Below are 23,325 nucleotides of genomic sequence, written 5' to 3' on the forward strand. Positions count from 1 at the left end.
TTCATTTGAAATGGCGCGTGACAGTTTACAGTAATCGAATCATAATCAATAGCCATTTGATTTCCCTCATTTCTTTTCTCTCTCTTAATATGTAATGTACACCATTATTTTTTTTTCAATTTCAATCTTCAATATATTAATTTCTTATTTTGTTCCTTTTTCCATTTATAAAAGTTTTTATTCCTTTTAATTTAGTCTTTTAATTGCAATTTCTCATGTGTTTGGTTTTTCATTTCTGTTCTTATTTTTTGAAATTTCTAAATTTGTCCTTGATACTTTTGTTGAAGTTTTTTTCCCTTTTAATTTCATCCTTTAATCAATTTTTTGGTTGTTTTATTTTTTTCAATTTGACCCTCATTTTTTAGATTTTTTTAAAAGTTATTTTTCAATTCAATTAAACCCTCTAATTATCAATGTTTTCTCACCCTTATTTTTTTCGATCCTTTTATGTTATTAATTTTTTTTTTTGGTTTCATCTTTCGACATTTAATTTGTTAGGAATTTGGCTTTGTATGATCTTATTTTTCTGCATTAGTTATTCATTAATATTGGCCTTATGATTATTTTTATGTTTTTTTCTATGGGTTTATCTCAATTTCATGATCTAAGTCACAATATTTGCATGACTTTTTTTAATATAACTTTTTTTTAGTTGTTTTGTTTCTATTTCAATTTTTGATGTATTGTTTTAATTCATTTATAATTTTTTTATACAAATGAATTTTTGTAATAAAAAAATTATTTTTAAATTATATTGCTAATATATTCGGCCTTACATCAATTTTTTTTTAAATAGTTTATTCAGTCAATTTCATTTGTGTTTATCTTTTAAGTCATGAGTTTTTTAAAATATAGATTTATCTTTTATTTATTTAAATAAATATACTTAATAAACATAATCATATCCATGTCTCATTTTATGTTATGAAATATCTTGATTTTGCTTACATATTCTTTTAAATTTATAGTTTGAATTTTCTGTTGTAAAAAAATATTGTGAAGCAACTTGCATACCATATTAGTTTTTATACTAGATTTAGTTTTCAATGTTTTGATTATTATTTATTTTCTTTTTAAATTTTTGATAATTAAGAATTTTGTTTAAGATTTTTTTTATATTTTATATGATCATTTCAGTTTCATGACCAAAGTTGTTATTTTGAAGATTAACCTAATTTAATTTTAATTTTAATTTTTTAATTTTATTATTTGATATTAAGTTTTTGGGTGCGTGACGGCGCATGAGGACGATTTGAAAGTCCAATTTCGACGCTGTTTTCACTAGTGGCTTTGTCTCTTCTTCCTCTATAAAGTGGTATGGTCAAAACACATTTTTGATAACTTTTATTTTTGAGCAAAATTAAACACCACTCTAAACTATTTGCTCTAATACTAATTGTTGCGGAATCTTAACCAGTGATATACTGATATTTACTCATTAGAGACTAAGCATACTGACACAATATTTAACATAATTCGACAAATCATATACATCCATAGGAGAGTCAATATTATTAGAGATATAGTAAGGATACAAAACAAATACATGGAGAAGAAGGATCATATTCACTCTAACTCAACTCTCAACTCACACACACTGCTGCATATAGCAACAGTGTTGCTGCCCATGATAGCGTCTCCTCTTTCTCTTTTTTTCTCTTCACTCCCTACACACTCTTATATTTTTGATCTCAAATAAAACTTCTTTTCATAAACATCAACGATAAGATAAAATTCACAAATTATGGCTGATTGGTAGTATTAATAATGACAACACATGAGTTGTATTATTTTTGTCAATTAATAGTGCGATTATCATTGTAATTTTTTGACAATGACAATTCTATTTCTCAGGTAAACTCCACATGCTCTATGATTATTGCACTTTAATCGCAATAATCCTAACATTACCGTAACTAGCAAGGAGCCTCCATGCTGTTGTTGGAAATTAAACAGAGAATAAGATGAACTGCAGACACAAATGCACTGAAGGGTATGCATCTTTCTATTTTCCCTCTTCAGATATTATAGAGTGGGAGTTGTACAGCAGCAGTAGCTTGAGTTGGCTTCAGCATTAGGAAGCCATTGTTAAACATGCGTGTTCTTTTTCCTGTTTTGAGGAATAAGGGCAGGTCTCAAGCCTGTGACCTCTCTCCTCCCTCCTTCTGTGCATTGAAATGGATGTTTATGGATACTTTGTCATTTATAAATTGGCAGGGATTTGGTTGATCCAATGAGATGTTCAATAAGTTCTGGTGCTGGTCTCGAGAGTAATAATTCTTAAACGATCCTGCTAAACTGCTGTCACAACCATTAGCTTCACTTGTTATCAGGGATGAATCAGAAGCACCAGCAACAACTAGTAGGTATGCAACACTAAAGCTATGAATAATTTGTTTCACAATAGAAAGGTCAAATTTTATGTTGTCTTAGCTTCGAGCTACCACTCTATCAGTAGTATTCTTCGAATCACCAATTCTTCACCAATTCTTGTACGATGTTCATGAGTATCAGACAGCCCTGGAGGTCTAAGAAAGATAGATTTAGCAGTGGAACAAGGGGATCAAAACCTAGGTGGTTAAGGCCAAATAATAATAAATGTGGTAAGGACATCTTTAGTACTCTTGTTAAAATATTTTTGGAATAATCTCCCTTGCTCTAATGTATGAAAACAAAAATTAAGATGAAAATTTCTCTTTGGTACTCTTGTTAAAATATTTTTAGAATAATCTCCCTTGCTCTAATGTATGAAAACAAAAATTCAGATGAAAATTTCACTCCTCGGGTTGCTCTACAAGTTCTTGAATGGAAGTTGCAGCTGTCTGACTGAAGAATGTAGTGCTCCCTACTTGTTGCATAGCTGTATATTTGTTTAACTATGTCAACCTATGCTAAGTCTAATAATGTTGCGAAAGGGTTGTAAAATTTAATGAAGATATTTTTCCTTTCTAGTTTCAGACATTAATTCAACGTTAATGTTTTTATTTTAGATGAGCTAAAGAGGAGAAATATGAAGTGGGAATCAAAGATAAGATGATGATCATCTCCTATACAGGGAGGTTAAACTCGGGACAAGTTTCGTATAAAATAACGGAGAAGTTGTCTCACTAACTGGTTAAAATCCATTGATATATATATTTCAAAACTACATCAAAATTCTTCTACATGCACGTTATTTCATTAGGTACCAAAAACGTTGTACGGCAAACTATATTTTTGCCTCCATAGCTTTCCCAACACTAATCTTATAGTTTCTAAAATGTTTCAACTTTACCACCGATAATTAAATAGCTAACAAAATGTTGGAACCGGCCCATAAGAAGCGAGGGATCACTTTGACAAACTAAACAAATTCAAAGGTTGCAACAAGTTTCACTGCATACAAAGATTCTTGGCGCACAAACCATATACATATAGAACAAAAATTAAAGAGAAGGGAGAAGGGATATTGCTTGAAAGAATCTTGTTTGAGTAGAAGGGTTGAGTTAGAAAACGTTTAAAAGACACAGATTATGCTAGGAATTCTGAACTACAGGGATAGGTATGGAGCATTTGTGAATCTGAAGTTATTCTTTTCTCTGTATCCCTGGCAAAGTCCATATACGAGGAAGAAAGACTTGAATATAAAAGTTGGAAACGATAGTTGACATGAAGTCTATGAAAGGAATACATTTTCAATGTACCAAGCTTTTCTTCGTTTCCAAGGAACAGCACGGCATATACTTTTCTTTCACTAGCAGAAGTGCTCAAGACATTAACTGTTCTGGGTTTGCTATGGTATAGGTGAGTTTGTTTCATTTTGCAACTCACAATAACCATATAATGTTGTTGTGTTTTTTGAGAAGCTGATGAATATGTAACAGGAAAGCCATGGACAAGAGAACTGATCATGTGAAGTGGGAAAAGGTCAAGGGTAGAGGGTTACTAGATTTAGTGTTTTCTTGGTCTATTCAAGATGTGCTCAATGAGGATCTTTACAAAGACCAGGTTCGTTAATTTCCAATAACATTATCTTGGAAAATCATGATCTTATTCCATGTTTTGTTAAGTTCTTCATAGTTTTTTTTAGAAGGAAAATATAGCTAGAAACTAAATAGAATAAGTTGAAAAACTAAGTTGTAGAAGAGTTACAACTTCTTTTATTAAATTGAAAATTTATTGTTGTTAATGATTAATTATTTGTCATTGATTTTTTATTACTTATCTTTTCCTGGAGATGAATTGATGTTTAAAAAATCTTATTGAAAAATAATTTCCAATAAAGTCTTAACTAAATTAAGTTTAACCATTTTAATTTGTCCCTTGGAACAAATTTTCTAACATGATGTTCTTTTAAGAGCTTTTGGATTTAAATTTCTGTCAAAACCAGTTAGTTTTTCTACTGCAAGATTTTCTTCAAAAGTTCGGCAAATTAAGCTCTTGAAAATTCATACCAAGATTTCCTGCTAGCCAGATTACATGCATGAGAATGATTCTGAACTCTGATATTGTCCCCTAATAGGTGGAGAAGATCCCAAACTCTTTCAAGTCAACAGCTCATTACATGAAAGCATTCATTCCACCCCTACATGTGGAAACACATGCTGATTTGCTTTCAAGTACAGAATCACTGGCTGAAGCACCAACTTGTAGAATACTGTGTGTTAGAAAATCTAAGGATTATAAGCCACCTAAAGACTTGTTTTACGAAATTTCGGTGGAAGAAACCACAGTTGGATATGTACCTTGGGTCGGGGATCTTATAGCCCTGACATATGTGCAACTGAAGTGCATTGATGATTTAAGGAAGACCCAGCAATCCTATCATGTTGCTTTCGTTCATGCCGTGGAAGGGGGAAATCGTTTGACACCCTCGATTCTGTCTTCGAAGCCCATAGTGGATGAAGAAGGCTTGAACAAGGGAACACTCTTTGCTGTTCATTTGATAAATCTGACGACAAATTTGCGAATATGGAGATCGTTGCACTTGGAACTCGAAGGGAGGAACATGAACGTTATTAAGAAAGTGCTGCAAAAAAATTTCAATGTAAGAACTATGATTCTGGTTTCTTGATTCAGCATCTCATTTTTGTAATCCCAGCTTTGAAGATGGAAAATTTGTTTGTTGTATTCATTTTTTTATTGAGCTTGACTGCATTTACAACTGATCTCATGCAGGATGGTGGAAATTGTTCTATTTGCTCTTCTAGTAAAATTAGTGATGCTGCCTCTGCCTGTATAAGGGATACATTACAGACTTTTAATTTAAACAGCTCGCAAGAAGCTGCGGTTTTAAGCTGTATTCACACAGCCAGATGCTGTCACCATTATTCTGTCAAATTATTAAAGGGTCCTCCAGGAACTGGGAAAACAAAGACAGCTAGTTGCTTATTACACTCACTATTAAGAATGAAATGCAGGACACTTGCATGTGCTCCAACTAACATTGCAGTGTTAGAAGTTGCAGCTCGTGTCGTGAGTACAGTTGCCGATGTAGTTGGATACGAAACTTATGGCATGGGAGACATAATTCTGTTTGGGAATCGGGAGAGAATGAAGGTTGATGGTGATCAGAATGGCCTTCTTCATGTATTTCTTGATCATCGTGCTGATATACTTGCGAAGAGCTTTGATACATCAACTGGCTGGAAACACAGTTTAGCTACATTGATAAGTTTACTTGAAGACTCTGAAGCGCAATACCATTTGTACTCGCAGGATAACATGGGAAAGGAAGGACTTTTGACTTGTGAGCGATTCGTATGGGAAAGATTTAATTTCTCCGGAAAGCATTTAAAGTTCTGTATTGTGAATTTGTATACACACTTACCGACTACTTTGATTTCATTAGAAGTGATGAGGATCATGACCAGGGCTCTTGATTTGATGACATCACTTGAAACCTTGTTGCTTAGTTTCAGTGCTGCCAATGAAGGTTTAAAGCAGATTCCAGGGGAAAATGAAGATGAAGAAAGAAGACTTCATGATCGTATAAAGTTGAGAAATGAAAAAAGGGAATGCCTCAATATTCTACGCTTACTTTCTCTAAAATTTCAGGTTCCAGAATTCGCTGATAAAAATGCTATTGAGAAATTCTGCTTATCAAATGCGTGCCTGCTTTTTTGTACCGTGTCAGGCTCTGCCAGGCTGCATAGTATAAGAATGGCACCTCTGCACTGCTTGGTGATTGACGAAGCTGCTCAGCTCAAAGAATGTGAATCAACAATCCCCTTACAACTCTCCGGCCTTCACCATGCTATTCTCATAGGAGATGAACGGCAATTGCCTGCCATCGTTAATAGCAAGGTTTGGATTTTCCTGAATGGTTCTATTCCTCTATCTTTTGATGCCATCAAAACCTTTTACTTTTTCATACCATAACATGTTTAAAATGCACCACTATTAGATTTCAGAGAAGGCTGGTTTTGGTAGAAGTTTGTTTGAGAGGCTCGTAAAGCTGGGATGCAAGAGCCATCTTCTAAACATTCAATATCGAATGCATCCATCAATAAGCTTATTTCCGAATACGGAGTTCTATGGAAGGCAGGTTTTGGATGCGCCGAACGTCAAAGAAACTGGCTACAGGAGACGGTTCCTCCAAGGAAACATGTTCGAATCCTACTCTTTCATAAATATAGCCCATGGAAAAGAGGAAGTTGTTGAGAAACAGAGTTTCAAAAATACAGTCGAGGCTGCTGCTGCTGCTGATATAGTTGGGAGACTTTTCAAAGGTTCTATTTAGAAATATCAGATGTTTCTGATGTATCTATAGATTTACAGAATTCTTTTGACTTCATGTTGATGTTACAGATATTAATGGCACTGGGAAGAAGGTTAGCATAGGTATCATATCACCATACCAGGCTCAAGTTCATGCAATTCAAGAGAAGATTGGGAAATTCATTTCAGACTCTGACAGTGCCTTTTCTGTAAGTGTTGGCACGGTTGATGGTTTTCAGGGTGGAGAGGAGGATCTGATAATTATCTCTACTGTTCGAAGCAATGAGAACGGATCGGTGGGTTTTGTTTCGAATCCTCAACGAACAAATGTGGCGCTGACTCGTGCAAGGTACTAAACAAGAATAGAGGAAACATCAGCAGCTCAAAAGTTTCGTTTCCTTTTTTTTTTTTGTCTCTCCATTCCTATTTGAACTTGTATATTTTCTCGTGTGGAGGTTTTGCCTCTGGATTTTAGGAAATGAAGCAACTTTAGTTAAGAGCGGCTCTATTTGGAAGAAGATAGTCAACGATGCGAAGCATCGGCAATGCTTCTATAATGCTGAAGAGGATGACAGTTTGGCTCAGGCTATTACAGAAAGCTTGATCGAGCATGGCCGACTGGATGTTCTACTACAAACTCACTCCCCATTGTTCCGGAATGCAAGATGGATGGTAAGCGTATTAGTTCTTAGCAAGTCTTGAATATTTTTTTAAGAAATATTGGATGAAAATTCCAACCAGGTGATGTTTTAATAATTGTTTATTAAAGATAAAACATATTGATATAATATTTAATATAATTCGATAAATAATCTAAATTCATGGAAGAAGTCATTTAATTGTATAAGGAGATAACAAGAATTACAATAATAAAAAAAAAAATCATTTACTTTTTGCAACTCTCAACTTTTCTCTTTTTTTTTTTGTTATAGTACTTCAATGAAAATATTATTTGTTGTCTTTAAAAACTCATTCTCTCATATATTTTTTATATATTTAGCTCTAAATACTTTTTTATTTCTTTTTTATTTTGCTCTTTAACTTATATCTTTATTTATAAATATAAATGGTCAAACAATTTGGTCATAACTTATAGCATTAATGGTGGTAGTATATTAGTTACATTATTTCATTTTATCTGGTGCAATTTGTTTGATAACACCCACCCATAATTATAACCTTTTAACAATTATATTTTTTCTTTTTTAGAGTAGGCTGTAAATACTGTTGCGCAGGCAACATCCCAACAATATTAACAGAATATACAATAGTTGCTGCTCTGCTGATCCATGGACGGGAGCAAGCCATTCTTCGGAACAGATATTACTGCTTCTTAGCCCACATTTTTGTCATGCACCGGTGCCAAGTATTAATTAGCTTTTCTTCACTTGAATACAGATTTTTTTCAGTGATGATTTCCGGAGATCCATGGCGAGAGTTAGGAATGTCAGAATCTGTAAGGAAGTGCTTTCCCTATTAGCCAAGCTTTCAAATGGTTGGCGTCAGCATCAGTCTCGCAAGAAGAGAAGCCTAATGGTTCACAATGGCATTTCTTTTCCACTGATAGAGCAGTATCATGTCAGTGCACAGCTAAACATGATCTGGACTGTGGACATTCTGCAGGAAAACTCATTCTGCATTCAAGTTTTGAAGGTTTGGGATATTTTACCATCATCTAATATACCAAAACTAGCAACGAGTCTCGACACCTTATTTCGGAATTACACTAAGGAGCAGATGAATCGCTGCTTATACAAATGCATGGAGGGGTAAGTTAACTGCAAGAATTTCATGGTATTTTTCCTTGGGATTCAAAATGTTGCTCATCACTTTTCCATTTCTGCTGCAGGAATTTGATTGTTCCAATGAGATGGACAGTGGACACTTGTAGTGACCGTCAGGGCAGCTGCGGTGAAGCCGATGCTGTGCAGCTGCGGAAATCACTTGCATCACTCTGTCTGGAGGATGAACCAAGCACAACTGGTAAAGCTGCCAGGTATGCTACAGTTCTAGCTGGTGCCACCTTAGAATTTATCTCTGCCTTAATGGTTTTTGCAGGAAATCGCATCTAACATTAGTTTTTATGCTGACTGTGATCAGAAAACAACGAAGACTCAAAAGGGATTAGCCAAGAACCAGCTTACAACTCCAATCCAAAGAAGTAGAAGTTCTTGAAGGGCAAGGACAATGATGCCTCTTTTACATTTCCAGCTTCTAGCCAGAGAATTTCTCTCTTGGCCTTTGAAACTCATGAATGTAACATTACAGTAATTTCTGATATTAGATTTCTTCAACTAATAATATTATTAATAATTATAATAATAAAGTTTTTATTTCTTATGGATGAAGTTCCATTTCCTCATGTGTTCTGGCAACTAATGGCACCATACAACTCATTTTTTTCTTGTAAAAAACATAGTTATTAAAACCCAACTCGGCCTAATAGATTGACCTTGCAAGTTTGAGATTCAAAATCTAACTCAAGTTAGGTTTTATTTGAATAGATAATGAGTTACATTTCAATCATAGTGATATTAACTCGGCTAAACTTAAATAATCCAATATGTTGACCTGTTACTTGATTGATTTGAAGCAACTCGGTCCAAATCCAGTCAAGTCAATATTATGGAATCTTTTTCTTTGAAAAAAAAAAAGTAAAACATCATCATTTTGAAAAAATTAATAAATTCAGATTGACATGATAATTCATGGGTTGACCAGTGATCTACTTGCCGTTGCCCAATTCAGATTAACATGATGATTCATGGGTTGTCCCGGTAATCTACTTATCCAGCCCTAAATCAAATCAGACCTGGACAACTATGATCAAAAGTAATTCTTAATTTGAATGAAAGATTATTTCAGCTATTCAGATATGATAATGATGTTATATGTAGAAGCTCAAGCTTTGAAAAACAAAAAAGAGTGGAGAATAAGAGATCACTAACTAATCTTCAAAAATTTATGCTTGAAGTAGCATGGAAAGCAACCAGCAATTGCACCGTACCAAAAGCTGTGCCTTCTGTCATCTGCCTTACTCTTCTAACTAATCTTCATACCTAGTTTGATGGTAGATTATTGATGCTTACTCTGATGCAAAAGTGTGCAATCTGCATTTACCACCATATTCAGATTTATTTATTTACAATTACCTCCTTTAGCCCTTTGTTTCCCATCACCATCTTTCCATAAGCTCTCCATTCCTCCCCTCCCAAACTAATGGCTTTGCTCCATGGTGATTATTGATTGCCCCAAGATAAAGGAAACTGTGGTTTTATTTACTCTCTTTTGCTCTTCTGAGTCTTAGATTCAACCCCTGAGGACAAAGTATGCCATGCAATGAGCGGCAAATACATTCAATTAGGAAACCCAATTCTATAACTGAAAGGAATAAATAGAAATGAAGATAATCACTTCATGACAATTGACTTGTAGGGACAAGATTTGAATCCAATACTTTAGTAGAAAATTTGAAAGTACAAAAACACTCCCCAAAGTGTTTTTTGTCATGTCCATAATGCCTGTCCCAAAATATTACTATTTTGAAGAGTCAAGCATTAATATTATCATGACTGTCCCAAATTTACCCTATATATGTCGTTCTCTAAGAGTTAAATGCAGAAAGCAATAACTGCAAATTGGACTTTAATATCCTCAAGAAGACTTCATGGGAGCATATCATATGTGTTCAACTAGTGGACGGTGTTTGCCAAGTCTGAACAGGTGCTATCACAATCCAATAAATGCAAGAATAGGAATATACCAGAGATATAACCTCATCATAAACTGGAAATCTAGGGTAGGTAAAAGTAGTCTCCCTGTAACATTTACAAATTGATTAAATAGTTGGTGAATCATATTACATAAGATATATTAACAGATACTCTATAGAGATGATTTTTATTATTGGTGTCAAAGAATCATCTCAACCTAATAGATTAAGCTTTTAGATAAGATCTCAGAATATAATTTATATTATTCTCTAATACACCTTCTCAAGTGAAAGCTATTTGGGTCTGAAACTTGCACAGGTCTACATTAACTTGTGCTAAATTTTTTTATAAAATAAATAGAGATGGGTCTACATTACCTTGTGCTAAATTTTTTTATAAAATAAATAGGAATGGTGAAATTCGAACTCATGACCGCTTAGTCATCAAAGCTCTGATACCATGTCAAAGAACTATCTCAACCTAATAGCCTAAGTTTTTAGATGAAATCTTATAATATAATTTATATTATTCTCTAACAATTGAGTTTCTCAAACATGAGGAAAACCATGATCTCAGAAATGGCCATCTAAAACAGTTCAAGAGTTTCACAAATAACTTCTGCAAAAACATAAACAACAAGACATCTCATTTTGATTTCATGAAATCAGAAAACTGATCTTTATGTCATAAAGGCCATAAAAATATCATATTTCTGTAACGGTCCATGTATAAAAATTCATAGACCAGGATATCTACAATTTTCTTTTGAGAACATTTGTCAAGTGATGAGGGCATGAAAACATCAGAAACTTACAAGGAATTCACTTGAATTCTTGGGGGAACAGCTATCTTTAAGATGGAGATGATAAACATAAAGTCAGGCCGGTTGTAACTGGTTATAATTTATGAATCGGTGGGCATTAAAAATAAATGTTGAGGATTTGCACATTTGAAAAGGACAAAAACTAAATTACCATGAAAAAAAATCAGAATAACTTACATCGGCATCAAAAATAACTTTCCTTCTAGCTTGCTTCATGGACAAACCTCCTTTCTCAACAGCTATTGTTTCTTTCTACTCTTTACTTTTTGAATTTCCTGACAGTGTATTCATCTTTCTTGAAGCTCTCAACATTGCCTCTGCTATATCAAGAGTTGTGCCTGAATTTCTCTTCGGTTTACCTTCAACTGATTTCAACCTTTTGGCTTTGTACCTCACTGAATGTCCAGAGACCGATTTCTGTATCGGTATGTTTATCAGATTTGTCACAGATGCAGTGCTTTTCCTATGTCCAGAACCAATGAGATTAGCATCCAATGTCTCCGTTTCTTCCATGGATGGACTAATGATATTTGCTTCCGCACCTGACCGCATGCTGGAAAACACAGAGTTTTCCACGAGACATTTATCAGATTGATTTAAAATATCAGAATCTCCCCGAGTTGGAGATATAGAAAGAAACGGCCCTTGTGTAGTATTATTTTCAATGCATCTTAGCATAACCTGAGGGTCTTGAGGCAAAGATGGCATTGAGAAATCACTTCCACTCTTCAGTCCATCCTTGTTTCCCTCATTTTCCCTTTTCTTTTTCTTTAAACTCGAGATCACTTCTAAGGATACAGCCAGTACCACACCTGAAGTTCTAACAGACAGTGTCTGGTCAAAGTTTGATTTAGTGATATTGCCCACATTATAATCCGTGAGTGCTGAGCATTCCCCCGATGCATCATTCTTGATGCTGATTCTTTCTAAACTACTTGACCTTTTAGCCATCAACTTTCCAAAGGACCTGGTTTTGCTTTTCTTGCTGCCTATCTTTTCAGAAGATAGTGCCACATCCACATGGTGACCAGAAGGCTTTGCTGGTACCACCACACTATCTTTCACCCAACTTACATCATTTACACGACATCTCGATAGTGGTGAAAGATTCTTTTGAGTCATCATTCTTCAAATTATTAACACCATCATCTACTGGCAATGATAAGAAAATAGGCCGGCATTCATTTTGAGATACCGGAGGCTCTGCCGCGCTTTCACAGTTACTATTCAGAAACTTGGTTCCACATTCTTCCCAATCAGGAGGAAAGCCGAAACAGAAATGCCGAAAGACCTGTTGCAACATAGATTTAACCTAACTTAAAGTACGATATGATGTCGAAAAACAAATAATATTAATAAACACGAAAAAAATAAGGAAAAAAGAAAACCTGAGAAGAAAATCCATTTTCAACAGTGAGTGTCCTGTTAATATAACCTTGTAGAAGAACATTGACGCCATCAGCTGTCTGAAGAGTGAAAACATCGTATCTTTTGGTAATTGCTGCTGAGTGAAACACACGAACAGGTTTTTTCCTGAAATATTTAATAATTAAAAAATAATAATTATTTACAAAGAAATCAAAGATTATAAGAGAGATAATGTAAAAATACATAATTACTCAGGAGAAGTTAAGCCGGCAACAGCAATTTTCTTCCCTTGGAACTCCTGCTCGGCTTTGATCAACCACCAGTCATGTAACAACACCTATTTTTTCCAAAAAAATGATTAAAATTGGAGACATTATCAGCATCGTAGTGTAAAAGCGGTGGTAAAAGAAAGCAGTGATTAGTAACTAACTGTTTTCTGGAAAGATGAGGTGGCGGCTTCGGTAGTCATCTTGATACTGGAACATGGGATGAAGGTGAAGAAATAAGAGAGAAGCGAAGTGACCGTTGAGAAAGAAGAAAGAGAATTAGGAGCCATTAATAAAATCGAATTGGGGTTTCTTTTGATCACAATTATTAAAAACGCTGTCGTATAAAGGATAGTTAGACACCGCTTGTTTGTTTTTGCGGTAACGCTTCTGAAAAAAATTAAGTTCTTTTTTGCTTTAATTATTTTTTTATATTTTTATATTTTTTTGATTTGTTAATATTAAAAAATAAAAAATATTTATTATTTTAATATATTTTAAAACAATAAACCATTTAAAAAATAATTATTATTATAACATTTAACAACAAGTTCTAAATAAATCACATGAGTACCTAAAAAAATATATTTCTCCACTTAATTTGATTATTAAATCCAATCTAACTAAACTTAAATTAAATTTTAATTTAAATATATTTTGATATTAATCTAATGAAATTTAAGATCTAAGTTAATTCATTAATCTATTAATATTATTAGGTCAAAAGTTAAAACGAGATTTTTCTTAAAAACTTTTACGTCACCGGATTAGGATTAACCCTAACTAATCCGGAATAGGATGTCCGAGATGGAACAGGAATCCCATCGGCTTGCTGATCAATAGATTAGCAGCCTATATAATGAAGCACCTCCAGGGTTGAAATCTACTCCATTCTTTAGCCTTCCAAGAATTGATCGTTAGAATAATTAGGAGAAACCAAATTAAGCCATCTCTCCATGTCTCTCACGGAGCTCAAACGCTCTGCTAGTCAAGAAAATATCCATCATGTTTCTGTCAAAAGACTAAAACTCTTCAAGAATAAACTAGCATCCTATTCGCCATCGCCGTCTTGGGAGCTTCTTTTTCTAGTGGCTCAGTATCTAGACCCTAAATCCCTTGCTGCTGCTTCTTGTGTGTCCAAATCATGGCTGGAGTCATTCTCCTCTGAGGATATTTGGCGGCCGATATGCTCTGCTCACTACCCTTCTGTCTACAACCTCAAACACGTAGACCCAGCTGTCTCTTGTCACCGCCTTTACGGTATTGCCTCCACCGCAGCCGGTATTGCCTCCACGGCAGCCTCCAAGCTCCAGCTTCAAAAGCCAATAAAACCCCACCTGCCCCTAAATGACCTCCTCTTCGTCATCAATGCAAGGACCGGAGAGTCTTCCACTTTATTCACCCTATCGAAACCTTGCGATGAACTCCAGGTAGATCCTAATGGGATATTCAAGTTCGCTGTCGACGTAGATCTTGAGTCTTCACTGAAAAAGGAAGCGATACGGGAGATAAAAGTCACATGGAACGTTGTGTTAAGAGGTTGGAAAGCTGTATTTAATATGATGGAATCGTGTAGTGGAAAGGCCAGCCTTGTTCCGGAGGCAGAAGACTTGTTTTCCAAGGAGCTTCCATTGCCGGGGTGTTGCTCAAACATGGTCACCGCAAGCAGCCTTGTTGCTGAGATAAAGTTGGGATTTTGCAGTGAGAATTGTATTGATGAGGAGGAGGGTATAGAGGATGACGGCAATTTCAAGAGAGGAAAGTTGAGTTTGGCCATCATGAATACAAAACATTGGAGGTACCTAAGCATGGATGATGCTCTGAGACATTTGCAGCACTTTTTGCTGCCTTGCGATGCTTAAGTCGTTCTCATCTCTTCTCTGATCACTTCTGGGAAGCTTGCATGGTGGCTCCTCTGATCAAGATTCTTGCAGTTCTTTTTTTTTTATTCATTTTAGTTTTACAAGCCTGGCATTGTGTAGCCTGTGATACAGTTATTCGTTTTTGTTTTCTTCATTAATAAATTTTATCAGCAGTGATTTGTACTGTTAATATCTTTGATGATTCTGTCTTCCTCCCCGTGAAATCTTTGTTACTATCAAAATAATAATAATAAACAAAATCTCTGACAGCACAAGAAACAAGCCCTTTTCCCAAGAAAAAAAAAAAACACTTGCCATCGAATTCAGATATAATATAACTCAAAATGAGTCCCTGTAACTCCTGCATGTATAGCAAAAGCAACTCCAGCCATGCCAATAACTTCACCAGCAACAGGTTCGGGGTGTTGATGTTTTTTCTTCTTTTTCAAGGTACAAAAATATTCTTACCTAGTAACCAAAATATAGAATTGTTAATCAAGAACTTTATTGACTTTGCATAAGTTTCTTAATAGTAAACATACTATAAATGTGTCCGGCAAAAAAATAATAATAATTAAGAGTATTAACTTTTTTAACAAAACTATACCTAAAAACATTGGATCTGGTTGCTACGTCTAACCTAAAAGTTATATTTATAATACTAATAATAATATTAAACATACATGATCCAAGTTTAAATAAGTTTGGTTGCAACATCAAATCCAGAATCTTAGATATAGATCTGGTTGTAAGGTTGTGTTATAAAAATATAATAATTAAAAAGAAAAAAAATTTAATATTACTAAATGAAATTAAAAAAAGATTAATTAAAAAAATATAAAGCAAAGCATTATTCTGATAAATAGTGCTTTGCAAAGAGGAGCACAGTAAAATTCTCTCATGAGATTATAATAATCTAATGAATAGTAAACAAAACAAATTATAAAGTTTAATTCTTAATCAAATCGATATTAAAAGATAAAATTGAAAGAAAAAAACTACTTAAGAAAAAGAAAAGAACTACTTAAGAAAAAGAAAAAAAATCTGAATCATCTGGTTTAACCCTTCAAACCAGGTTAATCCGTCAAACCTGGGATTCATGTTATGAAATTAGAAGAAAAAATATTGATGCCTTTTAGTTATAGTTAATATCAATATTTAAAAATGAAATTGAAAGGAAAAAAACCAATGAAGAAAAAGAAAAGAAAAAATCTGAATCAACTAGATCAACCTACTAAATCGAGTCACAGGATTCGTGTTATGAGAGTGTGATAAATAAATAGAAAACTATTAACATTTTAGAAATATAAATTTTCTACCAATCAAATTTCACCATGTGTTATTTTATTTTTTAAAAGAAAGGATAAAATAAAATTGAAATCAATGACATGGAAAATAAATGAGCCTTCATATATTTATTGGTCAATAAAAAGTTGACACTTGGGATGAGATATTCAAGATATCTTGTCATAAATGCCAGATCTCTTCAATAAATATCAACAAATAAAATTATGCTATGTGGCATTGAAAAAGGACTTAAGAGCCTCTACAGATCTCTATAAATAAAGGGCCTCAACCTAAAGAAAAGAGGCTCGGAGATACAATTTTTCTTCAAGACAAACTCTTCACAAACTCTTCAAGCAAGAAAGCTCTTTCTTCAAGCAAGGAAGCTTTTTTAAAAGTTCTCAAGCCTCCTTCATCTATGCTTAAAGTCTACAAAGAATGAAACTTTGTTGGATCAAGCCTAAACGTTCCATAAGAGTTCTTCAACAACACTTTGAAGACAAATCAAATGTACTTTTCAAAGCATCAAATCACCAAATCTTATTAAGCTTTATTAAATTAAGCCTAAACGTCCAATAAGAGTTCTTCATCAACACTTTGAAGACGAATCAAAGATACTCTTCAAAGCATCAAATCACCAAATCTCGCTTCGCAATATACGCTCAAATTCACGTTCTTGCAAAGTACAAATCTTGACTTGATTTCTCAAATAAATTAAGTCATCATACATCGAATTCAAGGGAAGAATCAGAGGATTGTCTTGTTCTTTTGAAAGAATACATTACATAGAGATTGTATACGTTCATATATTTAATAAAATCATATATTTGTACATGTGTGCTTGTTTAATTTTAAGTGCTTAAAATTGTGTCTCCAAATTTCTGGTGACTCCACTGGTGAGATTTCTACCTCTCATCTCGTCCCTTCAAGAAAGAATTTTCACCAAACTCTCAATGGCAACTAGGAGGAACATGACCACCATTGTTGCATCCAAGAGCAACAAGGCTACTGATTCAAGTTGTCGACATATCATTGAATATTCTTCAACTCCAATATTGAAAACAAAATTCATCATCGAATTATATGCACAAACTAAGTCAACTCTTAAGTTGACATCAACTTCAAATGCAAAAAGGGCACAAGATCTTGCCTCAAAGATGAAGCCACAAGTAACTCCACTACTAAAGTCAAGTGGGGTGCGTGAAATTCTCTTTGACACCCAAGACGACTTCGACAATTCACCTATAAAAGCTTTTCCATGTCAATCACTAAGTAAGGCTTCGGGTTTTGGCATCATGTCAGTGATGATGACTGAGACAACATCTTTGAAGGATCAAGTGGCTAACTTGACAAAACTCATCGAGAGGCTTTCGACTTCACTCAAGGAAAAAGACCATAAGATAACAAAGTTGATGAACAATCTTGAGAGCATGAACGAAGGAGGCTAAACCTCGGTTACCAAGGCTTTACAAGTAGATCAATTAGATGTTATTAAGGATTCTACAATCAGAGTTCCAAGGAATATATGTGATATTATTGATGGTATCTTTACCATAAGCCAACTAAAATAACTTATCAACAAAGCCATCACGAACCAAGTGGAAAGCTCAGTTCAACCCTCATATTTTTATTTAAAGCTATACACCCAATGAATTGACCAGCTAAGGATGCCTCCGAACTATCAACCATCAAAGTTTCAACAATTCAATGACAAAAGGAATCATAAGCAATATATAGCTCACTTTGTGGAGATTTACAACAATGCCGGAACTAATGATGATCTCATGGTAAAACAATTTGTTCATTTCTTGAAATGTAATGCCTTCGATTGGCACGTTGACTTTGAGTATGACTTGATCGATATTTTGGAGCAGCTGGAGCGCAAGTTTTTTAAGCATTTTTACAGCACTCGTTGTGTGGTTAACATGATTGAACTCACTAATGCACGTCAATAGAAGGAAGAGCTTGTCATCGACTACATTGATCGGTGGAGAAACCTTAGCCTCAACTGTAGAGATCGGCTCACCGAAACTTTTACGCTAGACATGTGTATTCAATGGATGCATTAGGGACTACACTATATTTGAAAAGGTATCAAACCAAAGTCTTTTAAAGAATTAGCTACTTGAGCACATGACATGGAACTTAGCATTGCAGCAGCTGAAAGTTCATCATTACCTATGCAAGAGCCAATGAGAGATAAGCTTGAAGGTCATAGGTTTGAAAAGAGCACTGCAAAGGTCGAGGGAAAACAATCTTTAGTAGTTAACTCAACTGTCATAAGGGTACCGGCTGGAGTTAAGAGGCATGATTGGGTGACACTAGCTACTTTTTAAAAAGGTGAAAGAAAGAAACCATCCTTGAAATAGCAACAAGAAAAGGTGTATCCATTCCCCGACTCAAACATATCTAAGATACTGGATAATTTTTTTGAGGCAAATATCATTGAGTTATTGAAGGTGAAACGCTCTGATAAAGCAAACCAAGTGGACAATCCAAACTATTACAAATACCATCATTTGATTAGTCATTCCGTAGAGAAATGGTTTGTGTTGAAAGATAAGATCATGAGGCTATACGAGAATGGCGATATCATTTTTGATGATGAAGTAACAACCTCTAATATCATAACCATGGTCAATTTAGGACCACGTCAGTCACTCCCTACAATAAGTTTTGGCTCCTTTGAACCTATAGAGCTTGACATCATTTTTTCTAGGAGCTTCACTACATCCTCAAGTCAAATTCCATGTATAACCATTGCACCTCATGATGACAAAGCCAAATAAAATAAAGATCTTAATGGTGAGGAAGCTAATTGAGCTGACATGTCAAAAGATTTAATGAAAGTCTATACCGGTTAGAAATGAAGGTTTTTCAACTCAAAGTCTAAGAAAGCCCGATACATTTAATGAGTACATGCTAATACAAATGAGAAGAATTAAAAATATACTTGTTGCTTGCTATCATGTTGATGAAGAGAAAACTCATATTAAAACTGTTATGAAGGTAAATCATGATGACTCTTCAAACTTGTCTTACAGTGCATGCACAACAAAGATATCCCTCAATAATAAAAACTTATTGCTTAGATCAAAACTCCATAATTGGTTGTTGTTCATTAAAGGATATGTTGTTAAAAAGATGGTGAATCGTATCTTGATAGATAATGGCTCAACAGTCAATATACTACCTCTTAAGACTATGAAAAAGCTGAAAATTCCTATGGATGAACTCTTCCTAAGTCATCTAATGATTTAAGGTTTTAATTAAGAAGAGCAAAATGCCAAAGGAAAGATAAGGCTTATGATACACATGGAAGATATGAAGTTTAACGTATTTTTCCATGTCATAGATGCCAAAACTATTTATAATATGCTACTTGGATGACTATGGATACATGAAAATGGTATCGTATCTTCAACGCTCCACCAATGTTTTAAGTATTGTCAAGATGGGGGCAAAAAATGCCTTTTCAAATGGGATGACCCTTATACGGTCCAAAAAGTCTACACCAACGAAGCTTACAAAATTGTTAAAGAGAATGGATTGAGGACTGGACCTATCAATGGCAAATTCTTGAAAAGATACTATACGTGAAATCTAATGTAACTCCTGGCCCGTATGAGCTAAAACTGTGAAAGGCATAGAAAAACAAACAAACAAACAAATTTAAACTACGTTGTGACTTAATCCTTTATTCACAAAGGTATGTTGACAACTTAAAAGTTATTCTAAGTACAATCACATCATCCTTTAAAGTTATTCAAGCCAATATGATTGTTTACATAGAAAAAAAGGATAGATAAACCTCAAAATACAATCATAATATAGAAATCCAGGTAATAAGACATAACCAAAGATAAAATATAGACTTTATTAGCAGAAAAAAGAATTATATCATGTAAAGCCACCACTTAATTAAATCAATTAAATCCACATAATTAGTGGAAGATAAAAATGTGTGGAAATGAGTTGTTGACATAATTGATGGAGTATGAGTGAAGATGAATTATTGGTATAATTTGTGGCATAATTGGTGCCATGATTTATGACATTTATCCCCTTACTCTTACCTATAAATAGGCAATATCTCCAAGCTTATTTTACACACCAAGATAGAGAGAAGAAAAGGAGAGTGAAGAGAGAGTAATCCCACAAAGTTGTGAGATATTTGTGAAAAAAGTAAGTGAGGCATTTTCTCCTAGTAATAAAGAGATTCTTAATTGTTCTCCTATTATTTGAGAGAGTTTATAATTCTTACATTACTTAGTAAAATCCCTATACTTGCCTGTGAACATAGCTTAATTGGGTGAACCACATAAATTTTTGTGTGTCTCATTTCTCATTTTATCCTATCCCTTGTATTTTATTTTGTTGAGTTTGCATGCTAGTATCCTAACAATAAAAACATAAATTTTTTACCAATCAAATTTCGCCTTGTGTTATTTTATTCTTTAAAAGAAAGGATAAAATAAAATTGGAATAAATGACATGGAAAATAAATGAACCTTCATATATTTCTTGGCCATTGAAAAGTTGACGCTTGAGATGAGATATTCAAGATATCTTGTCATAAATACAAGATCTTATTAGATATCTTGTCATAAATGCAAAATCCCATCAATAAGTACCAACTAATAAAATTATGACATGTGACATTGGAAAAGGACATGAGAGCTCCAATAAATCTCTATATATAGAGGGCCTCAACCTAAAGAAAAGAGGCTTGGAGATACAATTTTTCTTCAAGATAAACTCTTCAAGCAAGGAAGCTCTTTTTTCAATCAAGGAAGCTCTTTCAAAAGTTCTCAAGCTTTCTTCATCTACGCTTGAAATTTTTTTGATTTAACTAGGCTAACCCGTCAAACCTAGGATCCGTATTATAAAAATTTGATAACTAAATAGAAAAAAAATTTAATATTAAAAAACTAATTTAAAAAAATTAATTAAAATGAAAAAAAGAAGAAACAAATACTAAAAAAAAGATTAATTTAAAATAAAAAAGCCTAAATCAAGAAAAAAACTAATGAAGAAAAAGAAAAAAAATTGAATTAATTGGGTTAACCCTTCAAATCAGGTTAATCCGTCAAACTTAAGATTTGTGTTATGAAAGTTTGATAACTAAATAGAAAAAAAACATTTACGGGTTAAACCATAATTAGTTTTAGGTTAACCTATCAAACCTGGAATCCGTGCCATGAAAATGTAATAACTAAATAGAAAATTTTTTAACATTAACAAACTAAATTAAATGAAAAAATTAATTATAAAGAAACATAAAAAAAAATCAAGTTAACCTGTCAAACCCGAAATTTATATCATGAAATTTTGATAACTAAATAGAAAAAAATTTAACATTAATAAAAAAATATTCATTAGAAAAAAAAGAAAAAAAAAGCTTAAAAAAACAAAGCAAAAAAAAAAAAATTAGCTTAGCCTTTTCACTGTGGACTCCATTGTGTAGTCCACAGTAAAAAAACAACAACTCAACCTTTTTACTATGGACTACACTATGCAATCCACAATAAAAGACTGAGCCGTTTTAGTTATAGTTAATATATTTGTCTCATAATCAAAAAATTATTGTGTTATTGGTTAAGAGTGTTTTGCAGTCCCTAAATTTTAATATACAATACAATTACATTTTTAACCTTAAAAAAGGCAAAATATAATATTAGCATTTGGAGGTATTTTTATACTTTTATATGAGTATTTTGTGTAATTGCCAGGGTTGTAACAGACAATTTGGTATTTTCATATTTTTTTTATAAAAAATAATGTTTAAAGCTATTGTAGTGTGTTCGACACTCCTCAACACGTGGGTGACGTCTACTTCATTTAGGAGATGTGTGTGATGTCACCTAGTGGATGTAACAAGCCTTCTATCGTCTCTCTAGTTGCGTCATCGTGTTTTCTTCCATTTGGAATGGCGCGTGGCAGTTTACAGTAATCGAATCATAATCAGTGGCCATTTGATTTCCCTCATTTCTTTTGTCTCTCTTAATATGTAATGTACACCATTATTTTTTTTTCAATTTCAATCTTTAATATATTGATTTCTTATTTTGTTCTTTTTTCCATTTATATAAGTTTTTATTCTTTTTAATTTAGTCTTTTAATTGCAATTTCTCATATGTTTGGTTTTTCATTTCGGTTCTTATTTTTTGAAATTTCTAAATTTGTCCTTGATACTTTTGTTGAAGTTTTTTTCCCTTTCAATTTCATCATTTAATCAATTTTTTTGTTGTTTTATTTTTTTCAATTTGAACCTCATTCTTTAGATTTTTTTTAAAGTTATTTTTCAATTCAATTAAACCCTCCAATGGAAAATTTTTATCCCTCTAATTATTAATGTTTTCTCACCCTTATTTTTTTCGATCCTTTTATGTTATTAATTTTTTTTTTGGTTTCATCTTTCGACATTTAATTTGTTAGGAATTCGACTTTGTATGATCTTATTATTCTGCATTAGTTATTTATTAATCTTGATCTTATGATTATTTTCAGGTTTTTTTCTATGGGTTTATCTCAGTTTCATGATTTAAGTCACGATATTTGCATGACTTTTTTTAATATAAGTTTTTTTTAGTTGTTTTGTTTCTATTTCAATTTTTGATGTATTGTTTTAATTCATCTATAATTGTTTTTATACAAATGAATTTTTGTAATAAAAAAATTATTTTTAAATTATATTGCTAATATATTCGGCCTTACATAAATTTTTTTTTAATGGTTTATTCATTCAGTTTCATTTGTATTTATCTTTTATGTCATGAGGTTTTTAAAATATAGATTTATCTTTTATTTATTTAAATAAATATACTTAATAAACATAATCATATCCATGTCTCATTTTATGTTATGAAATATCTTGATTTTGCTTACATAGTCTTTTAAATTTATAGTTTGAATTTTCTCTTATAAAAAAACATTGTGAAGCAACTTGCATACTATATTAGTTTTTATACTAGATTTAGTTTTCATTGTTTTGATTACTATTTATTTTCTTTTTAAATTTTTGATAGTTAAGAATTTTGTTCAAGATTTTTTTTATATTTTATATGGTCATTTCAGTTTCATGATCAAAGTTGTTAGTTTTGAAGATTAACCTAATTTAATTTTAATTTTAATTTTATTATTTGATATTAAGTTATTGGGTGCGTGACGGCGCATGAGGACAATTTCGACGCAGTTTTCACCCGTGGCTTAGTCTCTTCTTCCTCTACACAGTGGTATGGTCAAAACATATTTTTGACAACTTTTATTTTTGAGCAAAAACAAACACCACTCTAAACCATTTGCTCTGA

The 23,325-nt window shown here is 33.0% G+C and overlaps 3 protein-coding genes across 7 annotated transcripts; 2 read left to right on the forward strand and 1 right to left on the reverse strand.

Annotated features, from left to right (window-relative positions):
* The first annotated feature begins 3,819 nt into the window (after positions 1-3,819).
* On the forward strand, positions 3,820-8,978 carry LOC105118059 (uncharacterized). Of its 2 annotated transcripts, XM_011015919.1 has the most exons (9): positions 3,820-3,987; positions 4,502-5,026; positions 5,158-6,285; positions 6,386-6,710; positions 6,790-7,048; positions 7,155-7,371; positions 8,098-8,468; positions 8,549-8,695; positions 8,800-8,978. In XM_011015919.1, the coding sequence occupies exons 1-9, from the start codon at positions 3,871-3,873 to the stop codon at positions 8,825-8,827; spliced, it is 3,117 nt and encodes a 1,038-aa protein (XP_011014221.1). In that variant the 5' UTR covers positions 3,820-3,870; the 3' UTR covers positions 8,828-8,978. The 2 variants fall into 2 exon arrangements, with proteins under 2 accessions (XP_011014221.1, XP_011014222.1); XM_011015920.1 differs by lacking the exons at positions 8,549-8,695; positions 8,800-8,978 and having other exon boundaries at positions 7,909-8,151.
* Positions 8,979-9,495: 517 nt separating this feature from the next.
* On the reverse strand, positions 9,496-13,179 carry LOC105118058 (mis18-binding protein 1-like). 4 transcript variants are annotated; one of them, XR_840874.1, is made up of 6 exons: positions 13,034-13,177; positions 12,855-12,940; positions 12,624-12,768; positions 11,413-12,526; positions 9,852-10,015; positions 9,496-9,758 (listed from the first exon to the last, which is right to left on the reverse strand). XR_840874.1 is itself a non-coding variant. In XM_011015918.1 (4 exons), exons 1-4 carry the CDS (start codon positions 13,157-13,159, stop codon positions 12,311-12,313), a joined length of 573 nt encoding a protein of 190 aa, XP_011014220.1. In that variant the 5' UTR covers positions 13,160-13,179; the 3' UTR covers positions 11,528-12,310. The 4 variants fall into 4 exon arrangements, 1 of the variants encoding a protein (XP_011014220.1); XR_840873.1 differs by having other exon boundaries at positions 9,711-9,809; XR_840875.1 differs by lacking the exons at positions 9,496-9,758; positions 9,852-10,015 and adding an exon at positions 10,493-10,517.
* A 646-nt stretch (positions 13,180-13,825) lies between these two features.
* LOC105118060 (probable F-box protein At5g04010) lies at positions 13,826-14,731 on the forward strand. The gene has a single exon (XM_011015921.1). It carries the CDS (start codon positions 13,826-13,828, stop codon positions 14,729-14,731), a length of 906 nt encoding a protein of 301 aa, XP_011014223.1.
* The last annotated feature ends 8,594 nt before the right edge of the window (positions 14,732-23,325 follow it).

The sequence above is a fragment of the Populus euphratica genome, unplaced genomic scaffold (assembly GCF_000495115.2).
Source record: "Populus euphratica unplaced genomic scaffold, PopEup_1.0 scaffold1680.1, whole genome shotgun sequence".
Lineage (NCBI taxonomy): Eukaryota > Viridiplantae > Streptophyta > Magnoliopsida > Malpighiales > Salicaceae > Populus > Populus euphratica.

Excerpts from the sequence above, each read along its gene's own strand:
- LOC105118059 (XM_011015919.1), top strand. The coding sequence starts at position 3,871 with ATGGACAAGAGAACTGATCATGTGAAGTGGGAAAAGGTCAAGGGTAGA. Across the intron at positions 6,711-6,789 it reads AGTTGGGAGACTTTTCAAAG|ATATTAATGGCACTGGGAAG; the intron begins GTTCTATTTAGA and ends TTGATGTTACAG. Across the intron at positions 8,696-8,799 it reads ACAACTGGTAAAGCTGCCAG|AAAACAACGAAGACTCAAAA; the intron begins GTATGCTACAGT and ends GACTGTGATCAG.
- LOC105118058 (XM_011015918.1), bottom strand. The coding sequence starts at position 13,159 with ATGGCTCCTAATTCTCTTTCTTCTTTCTCAACGGTCACTTCGCTTCTC. Across the intron at positions 12,941-13,033 it reads CCTCATCTTTCCAGAAAACA|GTGTTGTTACATGACTGGTG; the intron begins GTTAGTTACTAA and ends TGGAAAAAATAG. Across the intron at positions 12,769-12,854 it reads GCCGGCTTAACTTCTCCTGA|GAAAAAACCTGTTCGTGTGT; the intron begins GTAATTATGTAT and ends TAAATATTTCAG.
- LOC105118060 (XM_011015921.1), top strand. The coding sequence starts at position 13,826 with ATGTCTCTCACGGAGCTCAAACGCTCTGCTAGTCAAGAAAATATCCAT.